Here is a 27,973-nt window from a genome sequence, read left to right as displayed (position 1 = left end):
GTATGTACTGGAAAGGTTGTACTATACTTAATAGATAAACCTTAATTCTTTTTAGAAGACATAGAGTAAAAGTTTGAAGAGGTAGTGGTATTGGAAAAATGATGCCAAACAGCTCCCTTTTGGCTGAGGCGGTTCCCCATTTATATGATAGTGAGCAAGGCATCATTTTTTTTAATTACATAAAGGAAGAAAGACTGCTAGGAACACTACATAATTTCATTGGGAATGCATGTATCTTCCTGCCAGTAGTTGGAAGATGCTTATCTGTTGATTGTATGTTCCGCCAAACCATATACAAGCATTTTAATGAATGGGAATTATTTGAGAGTCCCTCTGTTGACCCACAACACAGCTACAGGTCCTGAGTCATTTCGCTATCAAATTATTCAATATCTGAAATGATTCATAAACACTGCCTGCTCATTGTTTTCAGTGTATCTGGCTTAGAAGTGATTTCCCTTTATAATGGTGAGAAAGTTCCAGCATTCCAAATTCTCAGCCAACAATAACCCAACTTCCATTGACAGTTCTAGATCAATCAGTCCGACTAAAAAGTTCTGTAAATTTCTTGATACAATAGTGACCCATAAATTGTGCTGTGTCCTTGAATAACTGTCTTTTGTCCACCTATCAGTATGGCTTCTGTGGGGTGTGGTCCCCAACTGATTCCAAATTTTTATGTTTTGGAAAAAAACACTCTGGCAGGCTGTTAGTTGGTCGGTAAATCTTTCACCTTCGTATGGGACAAAGAGAGTGGCTTCTCTTTGGGCCCAGTGTTGAGTGTTATCATTTTCATTACAGCCATCAGTGGGCTTTGTGAGGCCATTGATTACTCCCACACTTTATGCTGATGAATTTTGGCTGGACCTCAGTTTCAGTATTCATGCGCAGGAGTCTGTTCTTGAGCCTTCATCATGGCTTTCAGTTTTCACCCACTAAAACACAGATAGTACATTTTTGCCACTGTGCAGTTGTTCAACCATCCCCAGAGCTCTAGTTGGGAACCAACACATCAAGACAATCACACATTCACAGTTTTTTTGGACCTTCTCTCAGGCTGTAAACAGGCGTGATTAACCCATATGTCAACCAAAAACAAGTTGCAAGTGGAGCGTAAAAGCTCTTGGTTTTCTTAGCCATACCTCTCAGGACAACAGTTTCACCACTCTCCAGTGCCTCGTGTCACAACTAGATTGTGAATGCCAGATGAAGATTCAGCAGCACCATTAGCTTTTTGATTTTTAGATTCACTTCATTATTGTGGCTTTAGGCTCATCACTGAAAGAAAAGTGTAGACTTCTGACACCACCAACTGCTTGTCATTTACACTGCTACTATGTGCCAATTCCGTAGCCTTTTGAATATCAGATTCTTTTTCCTTCCCAGGAATGCCGACCCAGTGTTCAAATTGGAATGCATTAGGAAATTCTTTGTAGCAACTTCCATGCGTCTCTTCAAGAATGTGCTACTATCCCACCTTGATATGTGCACAGACCACAAGTCAACTATTATGAGGGCTTAAAATCTCTTGGCGCCACCATTGTTTTCCATCGTAGCTTCTTCTCAGCCCTGCTGCAACTGAAATCATTTATTGTGACAACGTTGAGATACAGAAAAGACATGGTATGTTTTCACGTATGCCAAACACTAGGAACAGCACTCTTTGCAAGAGACTTGTACTGCCTTCAAGGCAGAACTGATGGTTATTTCTGGATCTTCTACATTTCATTGAGAAGAAAAATTACAACTTACATTTGTTATGCTTTGAATTTTTGAACAGTCTGCAGACTATAGACCAATATTACCCGTTCTCCTTTCGATCCTAAGTAATGTGGGAAACTCGGGGAAAGAGTAACTGATCGCTTAACTAGGGAACTGACTAATGACTGGCATTTGTTTTATGGCAACTGGTCACTGTTTTGTGAGCGTGCAATCTGTCACAGTTAAAGCCGAGAAAGGTGGGCTTCTGCTCCTTCCAACAAACTGTGTGCTATTGTAGAGACCACTGCTGTGCAATGTTACTCCTTCTGTTTGTCTTGGGGAGTGTCCACTGCCTTATGCTGGCTTTGTGTTGGTCATGCCCATCTGGGTTGTGATTTTAAACTTTGCAGCCAGAGCCAGACTCCTCCCCAACCCACCCCACCTACATGGCTGTGATTCTTTGCTAGTGCTGGTTCACATCTTCCCGGAGTGGCCCCATCATTACAGCTATTGGATGAACACAGGAATCATAAGGACGTCTTATGCCCAATCGTGGCTGATAATGAAAGGACAGCTGGAGAGGTTTTATTCTTTCTCCAAGAGACTAGTTTTTATTCCCAGCTTTAATGTTTTGACCTTTATTAGAGTCAGAAGACATTAGGCTGTTGGGAGGTGTGCCTCCTCCACATGCTGAGCCTGAGGACGTCCTGAGTGCCATCTGTACTCTTGCTAGTCCAGTCATTCCACTCTTACCGTGTTTATTATCTTCCTTGTTTTCTTATACTTGTTATTATTTCAGGTTTTAACCACATTCTTCTTGCATTAAGCTCTTGTTTGTTCTCCTTAGAAATGTGTGTTTATATCAGTTTTTGAAAAAACAACTTTGCCACTTTTGGCCGTTACAACTTTATTCACAAAATCTACAAATGCAGGTTCTACGGTGTGCAGGTTCTATGGTGTAGCCATTTTCGAATGGATTACAGCCAAAAATTAGTTCATTACATGTCAGAATTTCTAAAAAAAAAAAAAAAAAAAAAAAAAAAAAAAAAAAAAAAAAAATCCGCAATCTATATACATCTTCGTTGAATTTACAGGCTGAGTACTTAATATTGCTTTTGTCTGTATTCAAGTAACATCACACCACTAAACATGTTCACTGTCTGATGACTGCAAGGTATTCCACTACATCTCACGTACAAAACTGTAATCACTGAGTGTAGCGATGGCTTCTAAAAACTTGCTCAATTCTATTTTGACTGTCTTAAGGAGTGTGACCCCATCCCCAGCCCATTCAAGTGTTTTTATATGCTCACTCATAAGCTTCCTCTACTCTTCCATAAATTTAACCCCCCTGCGAGTCTGGGGGTAAGAATAGGCCTGCGGTATTCCTGCCTGTCGTAAGAGGCAACTAAAAGGAGTCTCCAATGTTTCGGCCTTAATGTGATGGTCCCCTACGGGGTTTGACCACTGTTGTTGTTGTTGTGGTCTTCAGTCCTGAGACTGGTTTGATGCAGCTCTCCATGCTACTCTATCCTGTGCAAGCTTCTTCATCTCCCAGTACCTACTGCAACCTACATCCTTCTGAATCTGCTTAGTGTATTGATCTCTTGGTCCCCCTCTACGATTTTTACCCTCCACGCTGCCCTCCAATGCTAAATTTGTGATCCCTTGATGCCTCAAAACATGTCCTACCAACCGATCCCTTCTTCTAGTCAAGTTGTGCCACAAACTTCTCTTCTCCCCAATCCTATTCAATACCTCCTCATTAGTTATGTGATCTACCCACCTTATCTTCAGCATTCTTCTGTAGCACCACATTTCGAAAGCTTCTATTCTCTTCTTGTCCAAACTGGTTTGCCCACTATATTTCAAAATTTTCCGTTAGTGCGTACCATTTGGGGAAGGACGCCTTACGTGGTGCATTCTATATCCATCTTGCCCTAAGATCTGGCACACCCGATATGGTCATGGAGTTGGCCTTACACCGAGCTTCTGGCCACATCAGTTGCAGTGTGTTCCGGGTAGCATACATGTCCTCCATTGTGCACTTTCATCTTCGTCCTCGTGATACACATGGATATTCGACACCTGACATCCAGCATGGTAGCCAGTCCGCTGTGGTGGGGTCGTCATGTACTCTCTTGGTGGTAGCCCCCTGACTACACAGGGATCGCACTGCTGATGCCTGCGCTGCTACCTCCCCACGTATGCCAAGGAGTAGATGCCTATCCCTCTGGGGCATCAGGACTCCAAGCAAAGGCCATCCTGCCGCAATGAACCATGGTACATCATCTCTCGCTGGTGGGCCTCCACCAGCAGTCTCTAAGCTATCGAGGTCTAACCTCAACGGGAAGAAATATGATCTGAGATCATTTCCCTCCATGGCCACTCCATGGGAGGCACATATGGCTAAAGACAGTAGTGCCAATTATTCACCCCGGTACCTTGTCTGTACACGAGTTGATGGTGAATCATTTATGTCGACGATACCCCAGTTTTTTGTGGAGCATATAGAGGACAAGTTCGGGGAGGTGGCGGGCTTGTCCAAAATGCGCTCTGGTTCAGTTCTCATTAAAACAGCACCCTCTGCCCAGTCATGGAGGTTGCTCGCTTGTGACAAGTTGGTGGATGTTTCAGTTAGCATCACGCCCCATAAGAGTCTAAACATAGTCCAGGGTATTATCTTCCACAGGGATCTTCTTCTGCAGTCAGACGATGAACTATGCGCCAACCTAGAACGACGAGGCGTTCACTTCGTCCGGCGCATCCATCGGGGTCCGAGGGATAATCAGGTAGCCGTTGGTGCCTTCATCTTGGCCTTCGAGGGTGATGTCGTACCCGAAAAGGTCAAGGTGATGGTTTACCGCTGTGATGTGAAGCCATATGTCCCTCCTCCAATGTGGTGTTTTAAATGCTGGAAGTTTGGGCATATGTCATCCCGATGTACTTCCAGCATCACGTGTCGAGATTGTGGACGTCCTTGGCATCCCAATACTCCATGTGCCCCGCCTCCTATCTGTGTTAACTGCAGAGAACACCATTCCTCCTGCTCGCCGGACTGTACGATTTTCCAGAAAGAACAGAAGGTAATCGAATATAAGACCCTGGACCGCCTGACCTACACCGAGGCTAAGTGGAAATATGAGAGACTCCATCCTGTGCTGTGCCAATGACGTCGACCTACGCCACTGCTGTAACAACAGTTCTCCCATTCCCATGTTGTCACATACGGTTGGCTCTATGATTGGTCAGAATCCACCGGCCCCCTTGAGTGTGGGGGGCACTTCACTCCCTGTTGCTCCTGGTCAATCTACTTCAGGAGCAACCCCCCCCCCCCCCCCCCCCCAAACCATCGGGGACATCAGTTCCCACTTCGTAGCCGGAGAAGAGTAAGACTTCTTCGGCTACTCTCGCCAGGAAGGGGTCCCTTGGGGACCTCCCTTCGCAGGTTCCGACCAGCGGAAAAGCGGACACCCGCAAGTGGCTGAAACAACCACCAGTCGCTGGTCGTAGGGCCTCATGGTTTTCGTCCGTCCCTGAGACTCACCCAGTGAAGCCCTCCGAGCCTGAACCACCAAAGGCACAGCGCGAGAAGCAGAAGAAGGTGGTGGTTCCCAAGAATCAAGACAGTACGGTGGCACCCGTCCCACCGCTTCCTACAAGCTCAGCGTCTGAGGATGAGGTCGAGATTCTGGCGTCTGCTGAAGACCTGGATCTCAGCGGATCCTCGGATGCAATGGATGTCATTCGTGTGGGTACTGAATTGGTGGCAGCAAGTGACCCAGAGGCGTAATCTGCCTCCCCGCTCCCTTCCCCGCCTTCCTCAGCCATGGACAATGTCATCCTCCAGTGGAACTGTGGCGGTTTCTTCCACCATCTTGCTGAGCTCCGACGACTTCTCAGCCTTCACCCTTTCTTCTGCATTGCTCTTCAAGAAACTTGGTTTCCGGCAATGCGAACCCCCGCCATCCGTGGCTATCGGGGTTATTATAAGAACTGGGCAGCTTATGAAAGGGTGTCTTTGTGGCATCTGCATCTATGTCCTTCACTCTCTTCACAGTGAGTCTGTCCCTCTACAAACACCTTCAGAGGCTGTCGCCGCTGTTCGGGTGTGGACGCCGTAGAATGTTACTGTCTGCAGTCTCTATCTTCCACTGGATGATGTCCCGCAGCATGTCCTGGCTGCGCTGATAGCCCAATTGCCGCCACCTTTCTTGCTATTGGGCGACTTCAACTCCCATAACCCTCTGTGGGGTGGGTCAGTGGCAACAGGTCGAGGTGCCACCGTTCAGAACGCATTGGCACAGGTCAACCTCTCCCTTTTAAACGATGGTGCCTTTACACATTTCAGTGTGGCACATGGCATGTACTCCGCCGTCGACCTTTCGATCTGCAGCCATAGCCTCTTACCGTCTGTCCAATGGAGTGTGCATGACTACCTGTGTGGTAGTGACCACTTTCCGATCTTTCTGTCACTGCCACAGCGTCACTCTTCTGGGCGCCCTTGCAGATGGACTATGAATAAGGCTGACTGGGACTTGTTCTCCTCCATGGCCGTATTGCGCCTCTTTCTAATGAAGCCATTGATGCGGTGGTTCAATCGGTCACCACCGGCATCGTTACTGCCGCAGAATCTCCCATTCCCCGTTCTTCTGGGTCCCCTCGGCGGAGGACTGTGCCTTGGTGGTTGCCTGAGATTGCCGAGGCGACTAAAGATCGCCAGCGGGCGCTCCAGCGTCACAAGTGACATCCCTCAATAGAACACCTCATTGCCTCCAAACGGTTGCGTGCGCGGGCCCGCCACCTTATCCGCCAACGAAAGCAGGAGTGCTGGGAATGGTATGTCTCCAACATTGGGCTCCATATCTCTCCATCGCAGGTTTGGGTCAAGATTAGGTGCCTCTACAGCTATCAGACCCCTGTCAGCGTCCCTGCGCTCTCACTGAATGGAGCAGTTTGTACTGATTCTGATGTAATTGCAAACCGCTTGGCAGAGCATTTTGCTCTGAGTTCCGCATCTGCGAATTACCCACTGGCCTTCCGCTCCATTAATGATCGGGTGGAACGTCGGAGCCTTTCATTTCACACCCGCCATCCTGAATCCTACAATGTTCCATTCAGTGAGTGGGAACTCCACAGTGCCCTAGCCACTTGCTCTGATACAGCTCCCGGGCCAGATCGCATCCACTGTCAGATGCTCAAACACCTTTCAGTGGACTGCCAGTGACGCCTCCTCGACCGTATCTGGGTTGAGGGTGAGTTTCCATCGCAATGGCAGGACAGCATTGTTATCCCTGTTTTGAAACCTGGCAAGAACCCATTGGAGGTGGACAACTACCGCCCCATTAGGCTCACCAACGTTCTTTGCAAGTTGCTCGAACACATGGTGAGCCGGTGGTTGAGTTGGGTACTCGAGTCTCTGGGCGTTCTGGCTCCGTCCCAGGATGGGTTCCGTAAAGGCCACTCTACCACCGACAATCTGGTGAGCTTGGAGTCTGCCATCCGTACGGCCTTTGCCCGCTGTCAGCACCTCGTCGCTGTCTTTTTCGACATGCGGAAGGCGTACGATACAACATGGCGCCATCACATCCTCTCTACGCTTCATGGTTGGGGTCTTAGGGGTCCACTGCCGATTTTCCTACAAAATTTTCTGTCACATCGTACCTTCTGCGTGCAAGTTGTGGCCTCCCATAGTTCCTCTCGAGTTCAGGAGAACGGGGTACTGCAGGGGTCTGTCCTAAGTGACTATCTGTTTTTAATTGCAATTAATGGGCTCGCTGCGGTGGTAGGAATGTTTGTCTCGGCTTCCTTGTATTCTGACAACTTCTGCCTCTACTATAGCTCCATTGGCATTGCAGCTGCTGAACGTCAGCTGCAGAGCGCTATCCGCAAGGCACAGTCTTGGGCTGTAGCGCATGGCTTCCAGTTTTCGACTGCCAGGACCTGCGTTATGCATTTCTGCCGGCAACAAACAGTTCACCCTGAGCCGCAGCTTTATCTTGCCGGCGAACTTCTTGGTGTGGTGGAGGCACATCGGTTTTTGGGTGTGGTTTTTGATGCCCGGTTGACTCGACTCCCACATATTCGGCAGCTTAAAAAGATGTGTTGGCGGCATCTTAATGCTCTGCCATGCTTGAGCCACACCAGCTGGGGCGCCGACCGCTCTACCCTCTTACGGCTCTACCAGACATTAATCCAGTCCCGTCTGGATTATGGGAGCCTGGCTTATGGTTCAGCATCCCCATCTGCGTTGTGGGTGCTGGACCCAATCCTTCACAGCGGGATCCGACTTGCCACTGGTGCTTTCCGGACCAGCCCTGTGGACAGCATACTTGTGGAGGCAGGTGTCCCTCCACTGCGGTTATGGCGCCAAAGTTTACTGGCCGCTTATGCTACGCGTGTTTGTAACTTGCCTGGGCACCCTAAGTATCGTCTTCTGTTCCCACAGTCGGTCGTCCATCTCCCAGAACGTCGGCCACGGTTGGGTTGTACGATCGCAGTCTGTGTCAGAGAGCTTCTCTCCGAGCTTGGTGTTTTCCCTCTTCCACCTCCTTTCCGGGCCCCTCTGATACACCCCCGTGGTGTGTGCCTCGCCCTTGCCTTCGGCTCAAATTGGCACAGGGCCCGAAGGACTCAGTCCCTTCGGAGGCCTTCCACTGCCGCTTTCTTTCCATCCTTGCCACGTATCAGGGCTCTGGCATTGTTTACACTGACAGTTTGATGGTTGCTGGTCATGTTGGTTATGCTCTCACTCTAGGGGACCACTATGAACAACATTCATTGCCGGCTGGCCGCAGCGTTTTCACTGCTGAGCTGGTCGCCATCGTTCATGCCCTAGAGTATACCCGTTCCTGCTCAGGTGAGTCCTTCGTTATCTGTAGTGACTCCCTGAGCAGTTTATGAGCTATCGAGCAGTGTTTCCCTTGCTCTCGTCTGGTGATGGCTGTCCAGGAGTCCCTCCATGCTCTGGCCCGTTGCGGCCGCTCTGTGGTCTTTGTGTGGACCCCAGGCCATGTTGGGATACGCGGCAATGAACATGTAAACTGCCTGGCCAAAAAGGCCACCAGTGAACCAACTCTGGAGGTAGGCCTCTCGGTGACTGATTTGCTGGCAGTCTTACGCCGCGCAGTTCTCTCGCTTTGGGATGCTGAATGGCGCGATCTGACCACACCTAATAAACTCCATGCTGTTAAGGAGACGACGGCTGTGTGGTGGTCATCCATGAGAGCCATTCGCAGGGACTCAGTCGTCCTTTGTGGGCTCCGCATTGGACACACCAGGCTGACGCATAGATATTTATGGAGCCGTGGGTACCTGCCTCTCTGTCGCTGCGGGGTAGTTTTGACGGTTGTGCACATTTTATTGGCCTGTCCGATTTTAGCTGTGCTCAGGTAGACACTTGCACTGCCTGATATGCTCCCTGCCCTTTTAACAGGTGACACTGCCATGGCGGGCTTAGTTTTGCATTTTATTCGGGCAGGGGGCTTTTATCACTTGCTCTAAGTGTTTGTCTTTATTTTGTGTTGAGTCTGGCCTTTGGCCTACGGTTTTAGACTGTTTTTAATATGTTTCTCGGTGGTTGGCTTTTCCTTTTTTTTTTCTCTCTCTGGTCGGCCAACCACTGCAACACTCCGTGTGATTTTACTTCGTTTTGTCTGGTCTTTGTCTAAGTTGCTCTTGTCTTGTGTTGTCTGTCATCTTTTCGTTGTTCGTTTTTATTCTGTGTGGGTGTTTTTAAGTTTTGGAAAAAGGGACCGATGACTGTAGCAGTCTGGTCCCTTTAATCCCACAAACCAACCAACCATAAATTTAGAGTAGGTAACCTCTTAAAATTCTCACTGCTTACAAAATTAATGCTAGCTAGAACCTCCAGTGAAATTAAAAGAAAGAGCATCAACAATAAGAATGCAGTGGGAATTCCAGCGTTGAACACAGGGGAAGGAGCAGATAGGTCAAAAGAGTACATTCAAGACTTCTACAAAGCAGAGAAACTGTCTGATGCAGTAGAAGGATAAATGGGGGTTGATATGGAAAACATAGAGGATCCAGGTTTTCACAGAGCTTCAGAAGACTTGCAATCATATGAGGCAGAAGGGATAGATAACAGCCTTTTGAAATTTCTAAAATTGCTGGGTGAAGTAACTAAATGATTTTTCAGGTGGGTGTGTAGAATCCGAGACTGGAGATATACCATCAGACTTGCAGAAAAACATCCACCAATCCCTAAGATAACAAAGGCAAGAGATATCATACAATCAGTTTAACAGCTCCTGTGTCCAAGTTCCGAACACGAGTTATATACAGAAGAATCGAAAAGAAAATTGAGGAGCTGTTAAAAGATGATCTGTTTGGTTTTTTGAAAGGTAATGGTGCCCGAGAGGCAGTTCTAACATTGTGCTTGATAATGAAAGCAAGACGAAAAATAAAGCTATGTTCATAGGATTTGTTTATTCAGAGAAAAAACTTTTCAGAAAAGTGGGAGTAATTTGTAAGGAAATATGGGTAAGATACAATTTGTACAACAACCAAAAGGGACAGTCATGTTGGAAGATCAAGCATGAAACTCTCAGATTGAAAAGGGTGTAAGACAGGGCTATAGTTTTTGGCCCCTACTGTTCGTCCTGTAAACTGAGGCAGAAATGACTGAAATAAAGGAAAAATTCAGGAATGTGATTAAATTTCAAAGTGATAATATTCGCTGATGGCATTGCCAACCTCAGGGAAAATGAAGAATATGGGACTTGCTGGATGGAATGAACAGCCTAATGAATACAAAGTATGGACTGAGAGTAACTGAAGAAAGACAAAAGTAATTAGGGGCATCAGAAATGACATTAGTGATGAACTTAATGAAATGCTTGGTGACCATGAAGCAGTAGTAGTTCAAGAATTATGCTACCTTGTAAGTAAAATAATACACGATGGACAAAGCAATGTGTACATAAAAAATACCCAGGCAAAGAGGGCATTCATAGCCAAAAGAAGTCTACTAGTATCAAACACACAAAGAAATTTATAAGAATATACATTTGGAGCACAGCATTGTGTGGTAGTGAATTATGGGCTGTGAGAAAAGCCAGAAAAGAAGAGGCAAAGTATCTGAGATGTGATGCTAAAGAAGCATCAGTGAAGAAATGAACATATGGAAAACACTGAGAAGAGACAGGGTAATGGGACATTGTGTAGTAACCTCCTTGTAGTAACCTCCATGGTACAAGAGGGAGTTTTGGTTGGAAAAAACTGTAGGGTAAGACACAGATTCGAATATAACCAACAAATAATTTAGGCGTAGGATTTAAGTGCTACTCTGGAATGAAGAGGCTGGCACAAAAGAGAAATTCATGGCAGGCCACATGAACCAGTCAGAGGACATGACTCAAAAATAAGAACTGCAAGAGCTAGCAACAGCACAGTGCCATGAGTCACTCTTTCAAGGCTACTTTATCTGTTCACTCTGGAGTTCTATTTGCTGTCTAATGACAAGCCTGTAGTCCTAATATTATATTTAATTGAAGGGCCTCTACTTAAGAACTTTTTTTACTGTATGATTCAAAATGGAAATTTCAGACTTGGTTATTAAGCCTCAGAACCTTAAAAGCTTTCTTCCTTGTCTTGTCCTGTTATTTCTCCTCTAACTCAATTTGTTGGAGAAGTCTTAAGAATTATCTCATTTCTTGTTGCCATTTCTCCCTCTCAGTGAATGGAGCTTCCTTCCTTCCTCCCTTATACATACAGTGAAAAGATGCTTCCTTTTACTGTCAATTCCCCCCCCCCTTTCCCCCTCCCCCTGTATATGACTACAACTTATCCTGTGGCTATAAGTTGCTTGAGAGAGCCCTTATAATTTAATTTTGTGGTTTCAGGTGGAACGGCAACAGTCAGTGGCTTAACAGAAATGGATTATCCTTCTATAGAAGGACTTTCATCAGTGAAACAAATTAAATCCATTAACAAAGTTCCTTTACCAAGAGAAGTGATGGAGCATTTTGGTCGTATCCTTTTTTTACATTCCTAATAAATCTATATTATATGCATGCTTTGTTATACAGAGGTCAGTTTTTTAAAAGCAAGTCATTCATCTCATTATTCTGTAGTTACATTACTAGAATAAATGGAAAAACTGTGTGTGCATTTTCAGGGTGTATTACATACATGAATGCACATAATTCTACCATTATAATGTAAGTGCTAAGTTCTACAGCTACTAAAAGTTGAGTATCTCACTTAACTTTCTCCAGATATGCAGTGCAATTGTATGATGGGATTATTTCCTGAAATTGGCAGAGCTTGGCTTACAATTGATAGTGATATTTATGTGTGGACTTACGAACATGGGTTAGTACAGTTTTTTTATTTATATGTATGAAGGTCATTCAATAAGTAATGCAACTCGCCTCCCCCCCTCAAAGCAGGTTAAATTTATTTATAGCTTAAGTACACTGTATGGTTTCCTGATTCTTCGGCTATAAAATACTATTTTTCATCGTAATCTCCATTCAGTTATATGTCCTTAGGCCAGCTTGATGTTAGTCTGTATGCTGTCATGCTATCACTTCAGTGGTCTGTGTCTCAGTTAAGTTCTTGAGCAGGGTGTCAGGGTGTATACGATCCGAGAAATCTTGGGAAAAAACAGGAACTTTTTCATTCCGGAGAAATATTGGAAAAGCCCAGGAACTTTTTAGAATTACAGGAAGATAAATTATTTTAATTTTCAGTTAAACTTTTGTAATTTTGACAGGTAAGAACTGATACTCCAATGAAGAATTTTACTTCAGCCAACAACTGCAGAATTTTATTGCAGCAGTAAAACATAAATAAGAGAATAACACTAAAATAAAACTTAAGTTGCAAAGAAAATGCACCATCTAAAACAACAAAACACAGTGCACCTACAAACATCTGCTGACAGCAAAATGTGTCAAAGACAGTGCAATACTTCTCACGGGCCTTGTTCCGATGAGTGTGACAGCACAACTGTTTCCATTTCTAGCAGGTCATGGGAAAATATTGCAAATGGTAAATTCAGAAGCATTACTGTCAAAGTAAATTTCCTTTTATAAATGTTGAGTTATGTTACAAGTGAGAATGTAAGGTAATTTCTTAAATTGCAGTGTGTTACTCTCATTCAAACCTTAACACTGAGGAACAGCAGCTTAGAAAAATTTCGGGACCAGAAGACGAATCATTTATGCAATTATTTAAAATTTCACTGGCACATTTGTGTTTGACATACCATGCTCTTATGACACACTTCAATTCAGATAAGTTCATTTGATGCGCCCCCCCCTTTCACACACATACACACACACACACACACACACACACACACACACACACACACACACGACAGTAGTCTTGCAATAATTGCCTTACATGCCCTACATTTGCATCAGTGTGTGCTGTAGATGGGTGACGAGCTCTGGGATCATCTTGCACTGAATCTTTGCCTTCATGAAACCTTCTGTGCCACTCGAAAACATGACTTCTTGAAAGTGCGTCTCTCCATATATTTGCTCAATCATTTTTATGTAAGTTCAATATCACTGTTAGTTCTGTTGGGTAAGGATGCCACACATGTGAGCAGTATCCTAGGAAATACCTCACGATTGATTTGTAAGCAGTATTTTCCTACTTTATAACAATAAAGAGAAGTCTGGTACCTGCTTTATCCATGACTTAATCTATGTGATCATTCCACTTCATGTTCCAAAGAACTGTTACACCCAGGTTTTTGTATGAGTTTACCAATTCCAACTATTTCGTTGATACAGTTGTCCTAAGGCCGGTATTACACATCAAATTTCTTTGTCCAATATCTTTGTCAAAGATATTTGATAGTGTAATAGGGACTTTGTCAAATGTTGTCCAATATTTGATCAAATCTAGGGCCTCGCTGTATATTTGATCAAAGAAACCGCTTGTCTTCTGTTCACTGCAATGTGACATGTTACCACATGGAGCGCTAGCATCGCTGCAGCGTTCTGTTGTCTGTAGTGTTTTTATAACCATTGCCGGTAAATACAATTGGTGTGTGCCGACAACTACAAAATTAATAGAGATGCCTGAAGCTGATGAGGAGCTTTACAACGTGAGGCACCCTGAATACAAAATAGATTAAGAAGATTGGAGACCTAACCTAACCTAACCCAACCCTCTCCTGTGTCAAGGAATCGGAGTGTTACAGTGAGCCTGTCTTCTGAAGATGTAGCAGTTCTTAAGTGAATATTGTGCTTTGTGATATGAGGATACACTTCATTGAGCACATACAGAAATGTATGCTCATCCATTCTTAAGTAATTGATGTACAACTTGACGTCTTCCACTGTAAGCTCACGTAACAAGTTTTGTTGAATGCTTTTATCGTGTCGTCGTAAAACCCACGGCTTCACCCAGATTAGATTAGTTTTTCGTTCTATCTGTGCTGAGGAGATCCTCGTGGATGTCGAACATGTCTATTTTTTTTTTTAAGCTGAAATAACAATACTAATAGTATGAATAAATACAATACATCATTTGTTTCTATTAAAAAGTTTCGCCAATGGAGTAGGAGTTGGCCAGTAGTAAGTCTTTCAGGCTCCTTTTAAACTGATCTTTATTTCTAACTAAATTTTTTATGTTTCCTGGCAAATTATTGAAGATGAGTGTTCCTGAGTAGTGGACCCCTTTTTGAACTAAAGTAAGTGCTTTTAAGTCCTTCTGCAGATCATTTTTGTTCATGGTATTGTATGTATGAACTGAGTTGTTTGTTGGAAAAAGAGATATATTATTTACGACAAATTTCATTAAGAAGTAAATATACTGAGAGGCAGTAGTTAGTATACCCAATTCTTTGAAGAGGTTTCTGCAGGACGTCCGTGAATTTACTCCACAAATAATACGTATTACACGCTTTTGGACTCTGAAAACTTTTGTTTGACTTCAAGATTTATCCCAAAATATTATCCCATATGACATTATGGAATGAAAGTAGGCAAAGTACGCAAGCTTTTTCATTTTTATGTTGCCTATGTCTGCTAACACTCGAATTGCAAATACAGATTTGTTAAGGCATTTCTGCAGTTCTGTGGTGTGCTCCTCCCAACTGAATTTATTATCAAGTTGTAATCCCAGGACTTTTAAGACTGTCAACCTCGTATGTATGGTTCCATTTTTTCCCCCACTTCTTTTCCGCATGTGCACACAATGCAATTGGGGTACGTACAACTGCTGCGGTTAATAACAAGTTGTTGTCAGCCATCTTGAACTTTGACGAAAAATTTGATGACAGTGTAATACCCCTTCTAGCGCTACGTCAAAGATCTTTGTCAAATATATTGGACGGAATATTGGATCACATCTTTGATCAAATCTTTGACAAAGAAATTTGATAGTGTAATACCGGCCTAAGACACTTTAGTGTTGTGAAGTGTACAATTTTACATTTCTGAATAAAGTTGCCAACTCGAACTCTTAAGAGTATTTGTGCAGTTTCTTTCAGACTGTACATCCATGTAGATAACTGCATCATCTGCTGAAGGCTATGTTACTGTTAATATTTTCCACAAGGTCAGTCATATACAATATGAACAGCTAGAGAACCAACATACATCCCTGGGGTATGCCTAAAGTTATGCCTGTATCTGCCAGTGACTATCAATCTGAGATAACTTGCTGCATCCTCACTACCAAAATGTTCTGTCTAGTCAGGAATTTCGCATGATGCCTCATATGATCATACTTTCGATAATGTGTAGATGTGGTATGAAGTTAAATGCTTCTTAGAAATTGAGAAATACGTCATGTAATGGGCTGCTTCGATCCCTCACTTTCAGGGTGTCACATGAGGAAAGTGCTTGTTGGGTGTCACATGATCTGTGGTTTTTTAAATCCATGCTGTTTGTCCGGGAGGAGGTCATTCTGTTAGTTATTGCTCGGACACTGTGTCATGGCAGTTTTAGATTGGGATTGTTTTGATCTACGGTTTCTGAAGTTAGCAGTAGAGATTGGGTGTGTCCCACTATTTTTACTGCATTGCCAACCATTACCATGCCTCGTGTATTATCCAGTTTGTTTTGCTTTCTGTTCTGCATTGCTTGTTACTCGTATTGTATTTTGAAATGAGTGAAGACGCTGCTCGAGGTCAATCACAGTTTTCCATTATACTACTATGACTATGCACTAAATGAAGCAGGCAAAAATGAATACAAACGTCTCAAAAATGAGATCGACAGGAAGTGCAAAATGGCTAAGCAGGGATGGCTAGAGGAAAAATGTAAGGATGTAGAGGCTTATCTCACTAGGGGTAAGATACTGCCTACAGGAGACCTTTGGAGAAAAGAGAACCACTTGCATGAATATCAAGAGCTCTGATGGAAACCCAGTTCTAAGCAAAGAAGGGAAAGCAGAAAGGTGGAAGGAGAGGGTCTATACAAGGGCGACGTACTTGAGGACAATATTATGGAAATGGGAGAGAATGTAGATGAAGACGAAATGGGAGATACAATACTGCGTCAAGAGTTTGACAGAGCACTGAAAGACCCGAGTCGAAACAAGGCCCCTGGAGTAGACAACATTCCATTAGAACTACTGACGGCCTTGGGAGAGCCGGTCCTGACAAAACTCTACCATCTGGTGAGCAAGATGTATTAGACAGGCGAAATACCCTCAGACTTCAAGAAGAATATAATAATTACAATCCCAAAGAAAGCAGGTGTTGACAGATGTGAAAATTATCAAACTATCAGTTTAATAAGCCACAGCTGCAAAATACTAATGTGAATTCTTTACAGACGAATGGAAAAAATAGTAGAAGCCAACCTTGGGGAAGATCAGTTTGGATTCCGTAGAAATATTGGAACACGTGATGCAATACTGACCCTACGACTTATCTTAGAAGAAAGATTAAGGAAAGGCAAACCTACATTTCTAGGATTTGTAGACTTAGAGAAAGCTTTTGACAATGTTGACTGGCATACTCTCTTTTAAATTCTAAAGGTGGCAGGGGTAAAATACAGGGAGCGAAAGGCTATTTACAATTTGTACAGAAACCAGATGGCAGTTATGAGAGTTCAGGGACATGGAAGGGAAGCAGTGGTTGGGAAGGGAGTGAGACAGTGTTGTAGTCTCTCCCCGATGTTATTCAATCTGTATATTGAGCAAGCAGTGAAGGAAACAAAGGAAAAATTTGGAGTAGGTATTAAAATCCATGGAGAAGAAATAAAAACTTCAAGGTTCGCTGATGACATTGTAATTCTGTCAGAGACAGCAAAGGACTTGGAAGAGCAGTTGAATGGAATGGACAGTGTCTTGAAAGGAGGATATAAGATGAACATCAACAAAAGCAAAACGAGGATAATGGAATGTAGTCGAATTAAATCGGTTGACGCTGAGGGAATTAGATTAGGAAATGAGACACTTAAAGTAGTAAAGGAGTTTTGCTATTTGGGGAGCAAAATAACTGATGATGGTCGAAGTAGAGAGGATATAAAATGTAGACTGGCAATGGCAAGAAAAGCGTGTCTGAAGAAGAGAAATTTGTTAACATTGAGTATAGATTTGTCAGGAAGCCATTTCTGAAAGTATTTGTATGGAGTGTAGCCATGTATGGAAGTGAAACATGGACGATAAATAGTTTGGATAAGAAGAGAATAGAAGCTTTCGAAATGTGGTGCTACAGAAGAATGCTGAAGATTAGATGGGTAGATCACATAACTAATGAGGAGGTATTGAATAGAATTGGGGAGAAGAGAAGTTTGTGGCACAACTTGACAAGAAGAAGGGACCGGTTGGTAGGACATGTTCTGAGGCATCAAGGGATCACAAATTTAGCATTGGAGGGCAGTGTGGAGGATAAAAATCATAGAGGGAGACCAAGAGATGAATACACTAAGCAGATTCAGAAGGACGTAGGTTGCAGTAAGTACTGGGAGATGAAGAAGCTTTCACAGGATAGAGTAGCATGGAGAGCTGCATCAAACCAGTCTCAGGACTGAAGACAACAACTATGACCCCTAAGAGGAAAGGGAGATTCGTAGTAAGAAGTGGTGCTTTAAAATGATGCACAATGTGCTGGAGTGCTGCGAGATGGAATAGGAAAGCAGAAAGCTTCTATACCCTATTACACAGGCCTGTAAGAGAGCTGCCACTTGCACCGACAAAAGTGTAAGAACATTAGATAGGATTAGTAAGTTTGTTACTCTCTTTCAGGCGAATTGCCTGATAATGCAGGAAAGAAAAGGTTAGTTTTAGTTCTAATTTGTACTGTACAAGCGTAAAGCTGTTTATATTCGACAATGCTTTCAACTAGGCAGCTGCTAGGTTGTGAAAGTACTTTATTTTTGCTTTGTTTCACTTAGGAAGAGAGAGAGCAATATTCAAGAAGTCGATGACTTCAGTAAATTAGTTATAAGGAATACCATCACAGAGTTCTACATACAATAAAAAGTAGTACCAAGCAGGGAAAAACTTCTTCCATTGCTGCACAAGAGGAGAAGTTGGGGCAGTGCCTCATTGAGAACTTTAATGAAGTCAGTGGGATTTGTGTGGAAATCCATAATGAACAAATGAAATATGTTGTAAGAGCGTGGTGACATTGTTCTTTGGTGGTCTCATTTCATAGCGCACATGAGGAGCATTAGGGAAGCTGAACAAAATATTTTTTATCTTGATGAGTCGTGGATTGATAGCAATGTGGCATGCTGCAAATGCTGGCAGAGGCCACTAGATATATTGGGTGTTATGGCATGGGGAAATGGCTCCAGAAGGATGGTAGTGGTAAGTATTGGCTCAAAAGACAGGTTTCTGAAGCAAGCAGAGCTAAAGTTCTTGGCGAGATCGACTCAAGTGGACTACTGGGGCCAAATGAACTCTGGCAATTTCCAGAAATAGTTTTTCGAGGTGGTGTTCCCTTATCTTCCAGCAGATTGTCATTGTTATGGACAGTGTGTCTTATCAATGTAGGCAGGTGGACAAAACACAATCAATATATTATTTGAGGGTGGCAATAATAGAATGGCTGTGAAGAAGAAAAGTTAAATGCACTGACAGCATGACAAAGGCTGAGCTGCAAGCGAATAAACAGAGTGAAAAGACATACATAGTAGACGAACTGGCGAAGAGTGCAGGGCACACTATAGTTCACCTACTGCCATACAGTTGTGATCTGAAAGCAGTTGAATTTGTATGGGTGAAAATTAAACAGTTCTTGATGGAGTACGTCGTCTCTGGTGACGTGTTTACTGCCTGTAACAAAAAACTAATGGACAATGCGTTCAGTTCTGGGAAGGATACTGAAGAAAAGTGCAAGAGGTGGAGCAGGACTACAGGAGGTGCGATGGCGTAGTGGAAACAGTGGTTGACGACATCATTATACTTGTTAATGACTCCAGTGAGGATTGATTTAATACAGACACAGTGGAATACGAGAGCTTATCCCAAGCGGACACAGCAGATAATGAGTCTTTACATACAAACACAGCTGAGAGTGACTAAAATAATTTTACAAACATGTTTCGTGCAGTTTGTAAATGTTGTATATATTGAATTACATTGGTTTTCTATCAGAAAGAGTGTTTGTAATTTATATCATTTCTAATAATTGTTATGCGCTTTGTAGAGATAAATGTCTTCACTTGTTTGAGCATTCACTATCACCAGTGTTTCGTGCTTCAGTGAAAGCAGATGTGAATCTGCTTTCACTGAAGCACGAAACACTGGTTTGGGCTGGCTGCCCTGCGAGAGTGAGGTGGGGCATGTCCCCCCACCCCTCTCTGCTCCCCTCTACAGCTGTAGTGTGACCTGAGCTTTCTTCCGACTACTGGACACAGCTTCTTGTTTGAGGGATCTCTGATGGAGTATGGTTAACAGAGGGGCTAACTCGGCCACAATTTGGGTATAGAATCTGGTAGGAATTCCATCGGGCCGTGTGGCCTTGTCCGATTTTAACGATTCCAGTTGTTTCTCATTGCCACTGACACTAATCTCTATTTCACACATCTTTTCAGTGGTATGAGAATTAACTTGGGATAATACTCTTGGCTTTTCTTTTTGAACTTTTGAAAATATAATTATGCATATCTGCTTTTCCTTTGCTACCCTCAATTTCAATTCCTGTCTTGTCCATGGGCGACTGAACACTAAGTTGGTGCTACGAACAGCCTTTACGTGTGATGAGAATTTCTGTGGGTTTTGTGAAAGATCTTTTGACAATATTCTGCAATGGAAATCATTGAGGGTTTCTCACATAGCTCCTCTCTTGACTGCCAGGCACGTTTCATTCAGGATCTCCCTGTCTATATCCCTGTGCTATGTTTTATTCCTATTATGGAGTAGTCCGTTTCTTTAGAAGTTTCTTTATAGTAACTGTATACCATGAAGAGTCCTTCCCATCATGAACTATTGTAATTGATACATATCTATCTGGTGCATGGCCAGCTATTTTTTTAAACTCGAACCATAGTGCCTCTACATCCTCTTGCCTTGTTGCAAAAGTTTAAATAATGTTCCTTATTAAGAAACAACATTACTGCTGCTTCATCTTGCTGAACACTTAAATCTTTTACTTGTTTTAGATGCCCTTTGTACTTAGGTATACATTGTTGCCATAACTACCTCATGGTCACTGATGCCAGTTTTAATGCAGAGATCTTCAAGGTGATCAGCACTCTTTGTTTCCATTGGATCTAATACGTTTCAGTCATGGGCAGGGTTTCAAATTATCTGTTATAGGTACTTTTCGATAGAGGCATTTAGTAATATTTCACAGGATATTGTGTTATGCTCACCATTAACAAAACAGTAACTATCACAGCTGATGGATGGTCAAAGTTTCCCCAGTGATTACCGTATGATTGGAGTACTTACATACAAGCAAACTGAGGTTTTCTATCTCGGATTTTGGTTTCTTGTGTACTGTGAGAAATATTCCACCACCTCTTCCCATTAACCTAGCATTTCAGTATGCACTTAAATTTTCTCCAAAGATCTCACTCTTGTCAGTTTCAGGTTTTAAGCTCCTCTCTGTACATAGTATTGTGTGAGCTTCCCTGATTTTTAGGAGCGCTTCAAACTGTGGCACTTTGTTCTAAATGCTTCAGCGGTTAACCACTAGCATTTTAATACTCTCACCTGTGGGAGGTGTATCCTTTGATCTTACTGTTACTCCTGGTTTTCCTACAGGTATCATTATCTGACTGGGTGGAAAGTCGCCTATCTAAAGAATCCTTGTGTGCACTCCCGCCCCCCCCCCCCCCCTCTCCCACCACCACCATGCAGTCAGCTACCTGGGTAGCCTCTCATGCATAGTACACTTAATTGTATGTGTTGCTCTTTATAGTTTAATAGTTCAGTTATTCCTGAATAATATTTAAAGTTGAACTGCATTGGACATCATAGTGAATGTTTGTAGATAATGTATTGGCATGACTGTTTCTATTTTTTAATATTTTATACCTTTTTTTAGGTCAGACTTGGCATACTTTGATGGCCTGGGTGAAACTATAGTGAGCATTGGATTAGTCAAACCCAAACCTGGAGTGTTTCAAACTTTTGTAAGATACCTTTTGATACTTACAACAACTGTTGAAATTGTTGTACTTGGAGTCACATTTACAAGTAACAGAGATGGTAAGTTTACAGTTATTAGTGTACATTCGTTATAGAGCTGTGTGAATGTCTTAATTAATTAACTAAGCTTTTCATTGTTCCCTGAACACTAAATTATGGGGTATACAGTTTCCATTCCAGCATATTCAAGCCAGCATAATTAATTAGAAACTGCTTTCAGTAGTGAATTCAGTTATGTAGGGAGTTACGCATTTACAAAATACCAATGAAATCAAGTAAAAATGTTCTAAATAAAAAAAAAGGTGCAGTAGATGTGTTTTTAATTGATTGATTTCATATAAAGTACAGACTACATCAGATTAAGAGAGACAAAACGAAGTACAGTATTTTCATTGAAGTGTGCTGTTGTATACAATTTACAAAAAGAAAATAAAACTTAATTTATTTAGAGGATTATTTTGACTTGTCTTTTTGAGCAGGGTGTGCATTTGAAGCTTCCACTTCAAACCTTAACTGCAGTCATGGAGCATGCTAGAGGGATAAATATGAAGTCATTAATTACTCCTGAATGTCACTTTTCGCCGTAACTGATGCTCAGTTGACAGCATAGAACATATGGCCCGTTTCTTCCCTTGTTAATACCACCGAAGTAGGATAGTTTGTACTCCCTCTGTACTACCCCTTTCCCTGTAGTCCCATGTTTGAAACAGAGCTTACTTCCTCAGAGTATTCCATATCATTTCTTTTGTCTAACCACTTCAACTTTTCATTTCTTTATGTACATGTTTTTGTTTCTTGAGTCTGGTACCGATGTCACGGATGAACGGAAAGACCATAGTCTTCATGTAACTCAGTGAATGATTTTGATCAGTAAACTCCAATATTAAGATAGCAGAAAATTGTAGATTGGGTGAATGATTTTGATCCGTAAACTGATACTGTATAATTTACCTCCAGTATTAAGATAGCAGAAAATTGTAGATTGGGTTTTCCAGTATGACTAATTTCACACCTTCTGTGAATTATAATACTGTATTCACCCAATTATGAGACAACCTGCTTCTTTTTAAGAGGCTCCTTGTGAAAAATTTTATTTTTCACATATTCTGACTAATCAAATTACAAACGGTTTTATCGACATTATGTGCCTAAAAAATTTGCATTATAGCTATTTTAAACTGAGGCCATTTATTGATTGTCTACATTTAAATAAAATATTAAAAAAGAATAGTTTACATAAATTCTAACTGAACTACCTTTTCTGCTTATCATCCTAATAGTGCAGCTGTGAAATTTATCTCTTAGTTGTCACAAATATATTGCTGTTTCTTCTGAATATATTGCAAAATCTGAGGTTGTGGTTATGGTGGAACCTGAGAATGCAGCTGTTTTTTGCCAGTGGCATAAGAATGAGAATTTTACATTGTTTCTTGCTTCCAAACATTTTTCTCCTCAATGTTGTCATTTCCCTGACGCACCACCTTTTGTTCCTGTCATACCTTACGCTGAGCGTCAGCAACATTGTTTCTGGGAACGTATAGGTATGCCACTGACCCCTAGCTAGATTTCTACAGACTCCTGCAGAAATGTCTACCATTGTTGTGTGTTTGTCCAATTTTAAAGTTAATTCAAATGGATTCAGGCAAACTGCAGTTTAAATCTGGCAGATGTTCATAAAAAGCCAAAGTATGAGGTATAGGTTCCCATGGTTGGCAGCACGACATAATTTGCTGCCCGCTTGCTACTCCGCTCCCTGCAGTCCTCCTAGTTTTTGGTCAAGTCGGTATCACTGTTCCTTCTCCACCCCTTCCATAATGCTGTGTTTGAGCAGCTGTGAAACAGACTGCAGTATCTTCCAGGGTGCAGGTCCTATGTGTCACCAATAACTAAAACATAAATAAAAGATCACAATCGAGATTGTAATTCTTGTGATAACAATTCCTGACAGTTTAATACAATTTATTTCGTTTCTTAGGCATATAATTCTGGATTAATTTTCTTTCGTGTTTCGTCTGACTTCTTTCACCATCTTGTTCTAAAGCTGATTAAAAGGTGGTACAGTAACATTTTTACCTGGTATTCTAATGATTGAACAGCGACCAAATTTATCATTTGCAGTCCACTTGGCAAATCATTACAGTATCTCATAATCAAATAAAATATTCACCTGCATTGAGAATCGAGTAATGTTTTTTGAGAACAACATGTTTGCCTTTCAATGTTAACTTTACTTTAAAAGCACCATGAATGTTTGTATATGGTATCCATACAAGTTTGAGAAATCTTATAGCAAACTTATTGAAATACAACAGTAATTTGTAAAATGATAGCATTAAATTCTATGTCTTGTGTTTCACAAAATTTTCCAGTTTTAAGCAGAGCAATAGATCGTCGTCTTTGCTGGCCCATACTTTCTCACATATCACTTGCTCTTGCAACACAAGAGTCAAATGTTATGTGACTGTTTGAGCAAAGGCAATACTGTATAGACTGCTTCGGCATATCAAGAAATCTTTGAGCATGAGTAATGTTTGCCATACCTACCCTTCTCAATTCTTCAAACTAAATCTGCGTGGGACCCCAATAGCCCAAGCTTCATCAGTAAGTGTAAGCTGACCCCTATAACAATCTATTAATCAATGTAAAAATGTTGACCTTTGTAGCATTAGTTTAATATGTGAATATAAGACAACCCCATAGTTTCTGAATGACGAATTTGAGAAAAAACCTTGTCTTATAAGAGAGTAAATAAGACACTCAGAATTTTCCAGCATCAGATGTAGCTATTTCATTCATGTGAGGCTTATAATTTAACTTCAACAGCTTCATTGCAATCTTGTTCCTTTGTTAGCAATGCTTGGTGCTTACTTGTTAGTCTGTAATGCAGCTCTCGTTACATTTATCGAAACTTAAATATATAACAAATAATGCCCAGTATTTCAGCAACACCCATACAAAAAAGAAAAACCTGTTACAGTGTGTTCTTACCCAGCATGTGTTTAATAGCCTGTTTGAATGTGTGACTTCTACCCTCACCCTCTCTGAATACATTCAGATAACTATGTAGTTGCAGTATTTCTATTTCTGTCATACTTCATTGTTCTTTATCACTGATTATTTCTGTTACAACTTACTTGTGGTGACAAATGTATTTTTACACTATTTTTGTCAGAATCCTTATGTTCATGTGTTGCCACAGGTTTTCATGGGGAAACTCTGTTCTTTTGTTGCACATATTTTTTATTCGGCTGAACTCCAATTAGCTGCTGAAAATAATGGAACTAACACTGTTTAAAAAGGCTGTTTCCACCCCCCTGTGATATTATCACAACTCCCCAACAAATAGTAGACAGATTCAATCATCAGATGTTGTGCTGACTTCACTGGGCAGTTGAATTGATATATATTTTCCACCATTACTCTGAATTATTCTGTATCTTTTTCTTTACAATGAAATTAATTCTTACCTAGAGTGTCGGTCCATACTTGGAGATGTTCTCTTGTTGCATCAACACACAGGAGTCTGCAGTAACTATAGGTGTGAGTATGGTTTGTTTTGGGGTAAGATGACTACATAAATTAAATGTATGGGTTAGAGGCAGCTCTCACAAGGGACCCATCCTGAAATTTTTATGGAGGAAAAATACAGTGAAAGAAGTGCACTGTAAATATTTAAAAAAAAAAGTATTATTTGTCACACAAAGAACTGCTTATAACTGCAGTTTGTACAGCCCTTCGTGCCTAGCATGTGAGGTCGTGACAGGATAGCATAGCGCCACTTTGTACTAATATCCAGAGTGACACAAGTGAATTTGAACCACCAAAAAAAGTCAAATAACATTATTGTTTTGAATGAATCAGTTCGTATTGACAGCTAAACTGTTGCATGTCTAACTCTTAGAAAGGTGACTAGCAGACAAAAATAAATAAAGGCAGTGTTGAGTGTTATTTTACAGGTGACATCCATCAGTCAAGACTTTAATTTATTGAAATGAGATGTTCTTACAAATACCACATTTTATAATTATTGTAGTGCAGTTCCTTCGAGAATTTTTGAATAATGTATATTTTTGTAACAATGAAACAGTTCCTTTTTTATTCCCCATAGTTGTCACAATAAATCAGTGTCATTTGAATGATGAATACAAATATTTTATGTGGACCAGAGACATTGAGGAAAGAAAACTTAATGCTTTCAGGCTTGTTGCTGTAATTACTAGCTTTATTAAGACAGAATTGCGATGGAGTAAGAAATGGTCCTGGCTGTTGATCTGCTTAGTGTGCTCTATACGGAGCATACTTAAAGCAATTCGTAAAATGTGCTAGTGCAGACTGATAATGCATGAATGACTGAAATTTAAGAATACAATACTGATAAACCTCAAGTGTCATGGAGATATCAAAAATTATATTGTCCAACAGTTGCCTTAAAAATATTTTCCACAGTCAGAAAAATTCCTTATTGAGAGTCACATCGGTTGTTCCAGGTGGAATCTGAGTTATGTCAACAGTCTTTTCATTGTCCTGAAAGACAGAGGTATATTCATGCTCACGCCAAGACTCCAACAAAAGCAATGAATTAATTCCTGCAAATGGTTAGAAACCATTTCAAATGAAATGTTAGTTATTCTTTCCTATTTTTCCACATTTTGATAGGTTGACTAAGATTTTTACCACTAATCAGTCCTTTTTTTAAATTATTTGTGCCTCAATATGCCTTAGGTCCCTAAAGACAGGTATAAAGCTGCAGAAACAGTAATCCACTCATTCTTATCCCTGTGATTGTCATGTATGAATGTTATATCATTAATCGACTGCACAAAAGTCTGTCTTTTTGTTGTCTTGAAATGATAAAGTGCAGTTTGCTTGTAGTTCTTTCACAAAACCTGACTCATCAGTATTAGACAAAAAAGTTTTAGGGATAACAGCCAGCTTCATCTTCCTGTCAGATTTGAATTAATGGCATATACTCTAAACCTTAGCTTGAAGTAAACTTCATTTTCTTTTTGCATCTTGTCGCGTCCCAAGCGTGGGTATTGCGAGGGATTGAGCGACACGGTTCGTGGATGGGATTTTAGCCGGTTGACCGTAATGAGAGGGAGACTTTGATCTGGCTAAGATGTAGAAATCCCTGGTTTTCACAAGGCTAGGAAGGTGATAGAAAATAAAGTCGTGATAACTTTAACAAATTGCAGTTTATTCTACGTGAATACAACTCGCCCTATCTGACGGTGGTTGCACTCACAGGAAAGCCAAGTCTAATACAGAGACGGTGATTGACTCCACCGTTCCGACTGCCTACTAGAAGGTCTGCAATGTTTAACACCCTACGTTAGAGTCCCGCGGCTGCGCCTTAACGCTCTCCAGTGACTATCTCCGGCTAACTGCCTACAGCCCGTTCCCCAGCCCAAGTCGGCTGCTGCTAGCACTCTCTAACTCTTCGACCGCTCCAGACAAGACCCGATACGACAAGACCTCAGAGCGGCGTGCTCTCGGGTTTTGTTAGCGTTTCCCCTTCGACCCCGCCAGCGCTTGGCATGACGTAGCGTCGAAGGCAACGTGTCCTTATTTGGTATCGTTAAAGCATTGTTGTTGCTATTGTTCTTCAGAGGCTGAGTGGAGGGGCAGAGACGCCTCTCTTTATATGGTCACACACTGCGTCCTGAGCCCTTCATTGGCTCCTCATGACGTAGCGTGGTCCCCACCAAGGGCCCTCTTTCTTTCTCACTCCATTCCCAGACCTCTCTCTCTAGCCAGGAATGCTTTCTGTTGATACTCCTAATTGAATGCTTATCATGAGTCCCTGCACAGACCTTCGTTTGTATCTGCTGGCTGTTTACTTTCTTATCAACACGCCCAGCTGCCCAGCTGGAGTGCCGCCTCGGCTGACCCTTCGGCCACGCCTGGCGTCCAGCGCTACGGTTTTAAGCTACAGTTTTAACTTCTCCCTACGTACTATTCTTTAAGGTACTGCAAGTAGACTTGGCTTGTTCCTGCGGTTACAACACCTCCCCCGCCAGGGAAATTGGCGTTACTCCTCAGAGTAGCGTCAATTGAGGTTCTCTCATTTTATTTGGTTACATTTTCTTTTGTTACATCAACACTTCATATGTTTCTTTTTCTTTCATATACACTTAATTCCATTAAGTTCTTTGTGAGACATAATCATTTTATACCTACATTTATCAAGATACACTTTTCTTCTCTCTTTTTCAAATCATTGCTCCAACAATTATTTATCAAACATACATTTATCAAGGTACACTTTCTTCCAAGTCATTGATACAATTACAATCAAGGTACATTTTTCAAAAGTATTGATACAAAATACCATTTTCATTCAACAAATACGTACAGTTTCAAAATTGGACAAAACACTAAAATAGATTACACCTCTTCATAAGACACTTCTAATATCTTTTACCTTTTGATTTGACTTAACACCTGTTTCTGAACAGAACTGAATCTTCTTGGTTTTTCCCACATCTTTCGTATATTACTACCTCTTCAGTGTCTTTATTAGCTTGTCTTCTACTTAAGCTAGTCTCTGGATATTGATTTACTATAGTGTTTCTTATACATACTTTTCCACAACAATTACTATCGTCAAAGTACTTCCATAAACTTTTGAAACATTCTTTACAGCATTTACAATTTTTACAACAACATGTTATTACAATACAAATGACTATTGCTATAGCTATGTATGTAGTTACTGAGTAATGGGTAA

The 27,973-nt window shown here is 41.7% G+C and overlaps 1 protein-coding gene across 1 annotated transcript in view; it reads left to right on the top strand.

Annotated features, from left to right (window-relative positions):
* Positions 1–27,973, top strand: part of LOC126259768 (nuclear pore complex protein Nup155) — a 267,502-nt gene that overhangs the window by 5,301 nt on the left and 234,228 nt on the right. Inside the window, exons 3-5 of the mRNA XM_049956773.1 lie at positions 11,565–11,693; positions 11,940–12,036; positions 21,140–21,303. Coding sequence (XP_049812730.1) covers positions 11,565–11,693; positions 11,940–12,036; positions 21,140–21,303 — 390 coding nt within the window. The remainder of the gene's footprint in view (positions 1–11,564; positions 11,694–11,939; positions 12,037–21,139; positions 21,304–27,973) is intronic.

The sequence above is a fragment of the Schistocerca nitens genome, chromosome 5 (assembly GCF_023898315.1).
Source record: "Schistocerca nitens isolate TAMUIC-IGC-003100 chromosome 5, iqSchNite1.1, whole genome shotgun sequence".
NCBI lineage: Eukaryota > Metazoa > Arthropoda > Insecta > Orthoptera > Acrididae > Schistocerca > Schistocerca nitens.
Note: the sequence above shows the minus strand (reverse complement) of the source record. Positions and strands in the feature narration are given on the sequence as shown.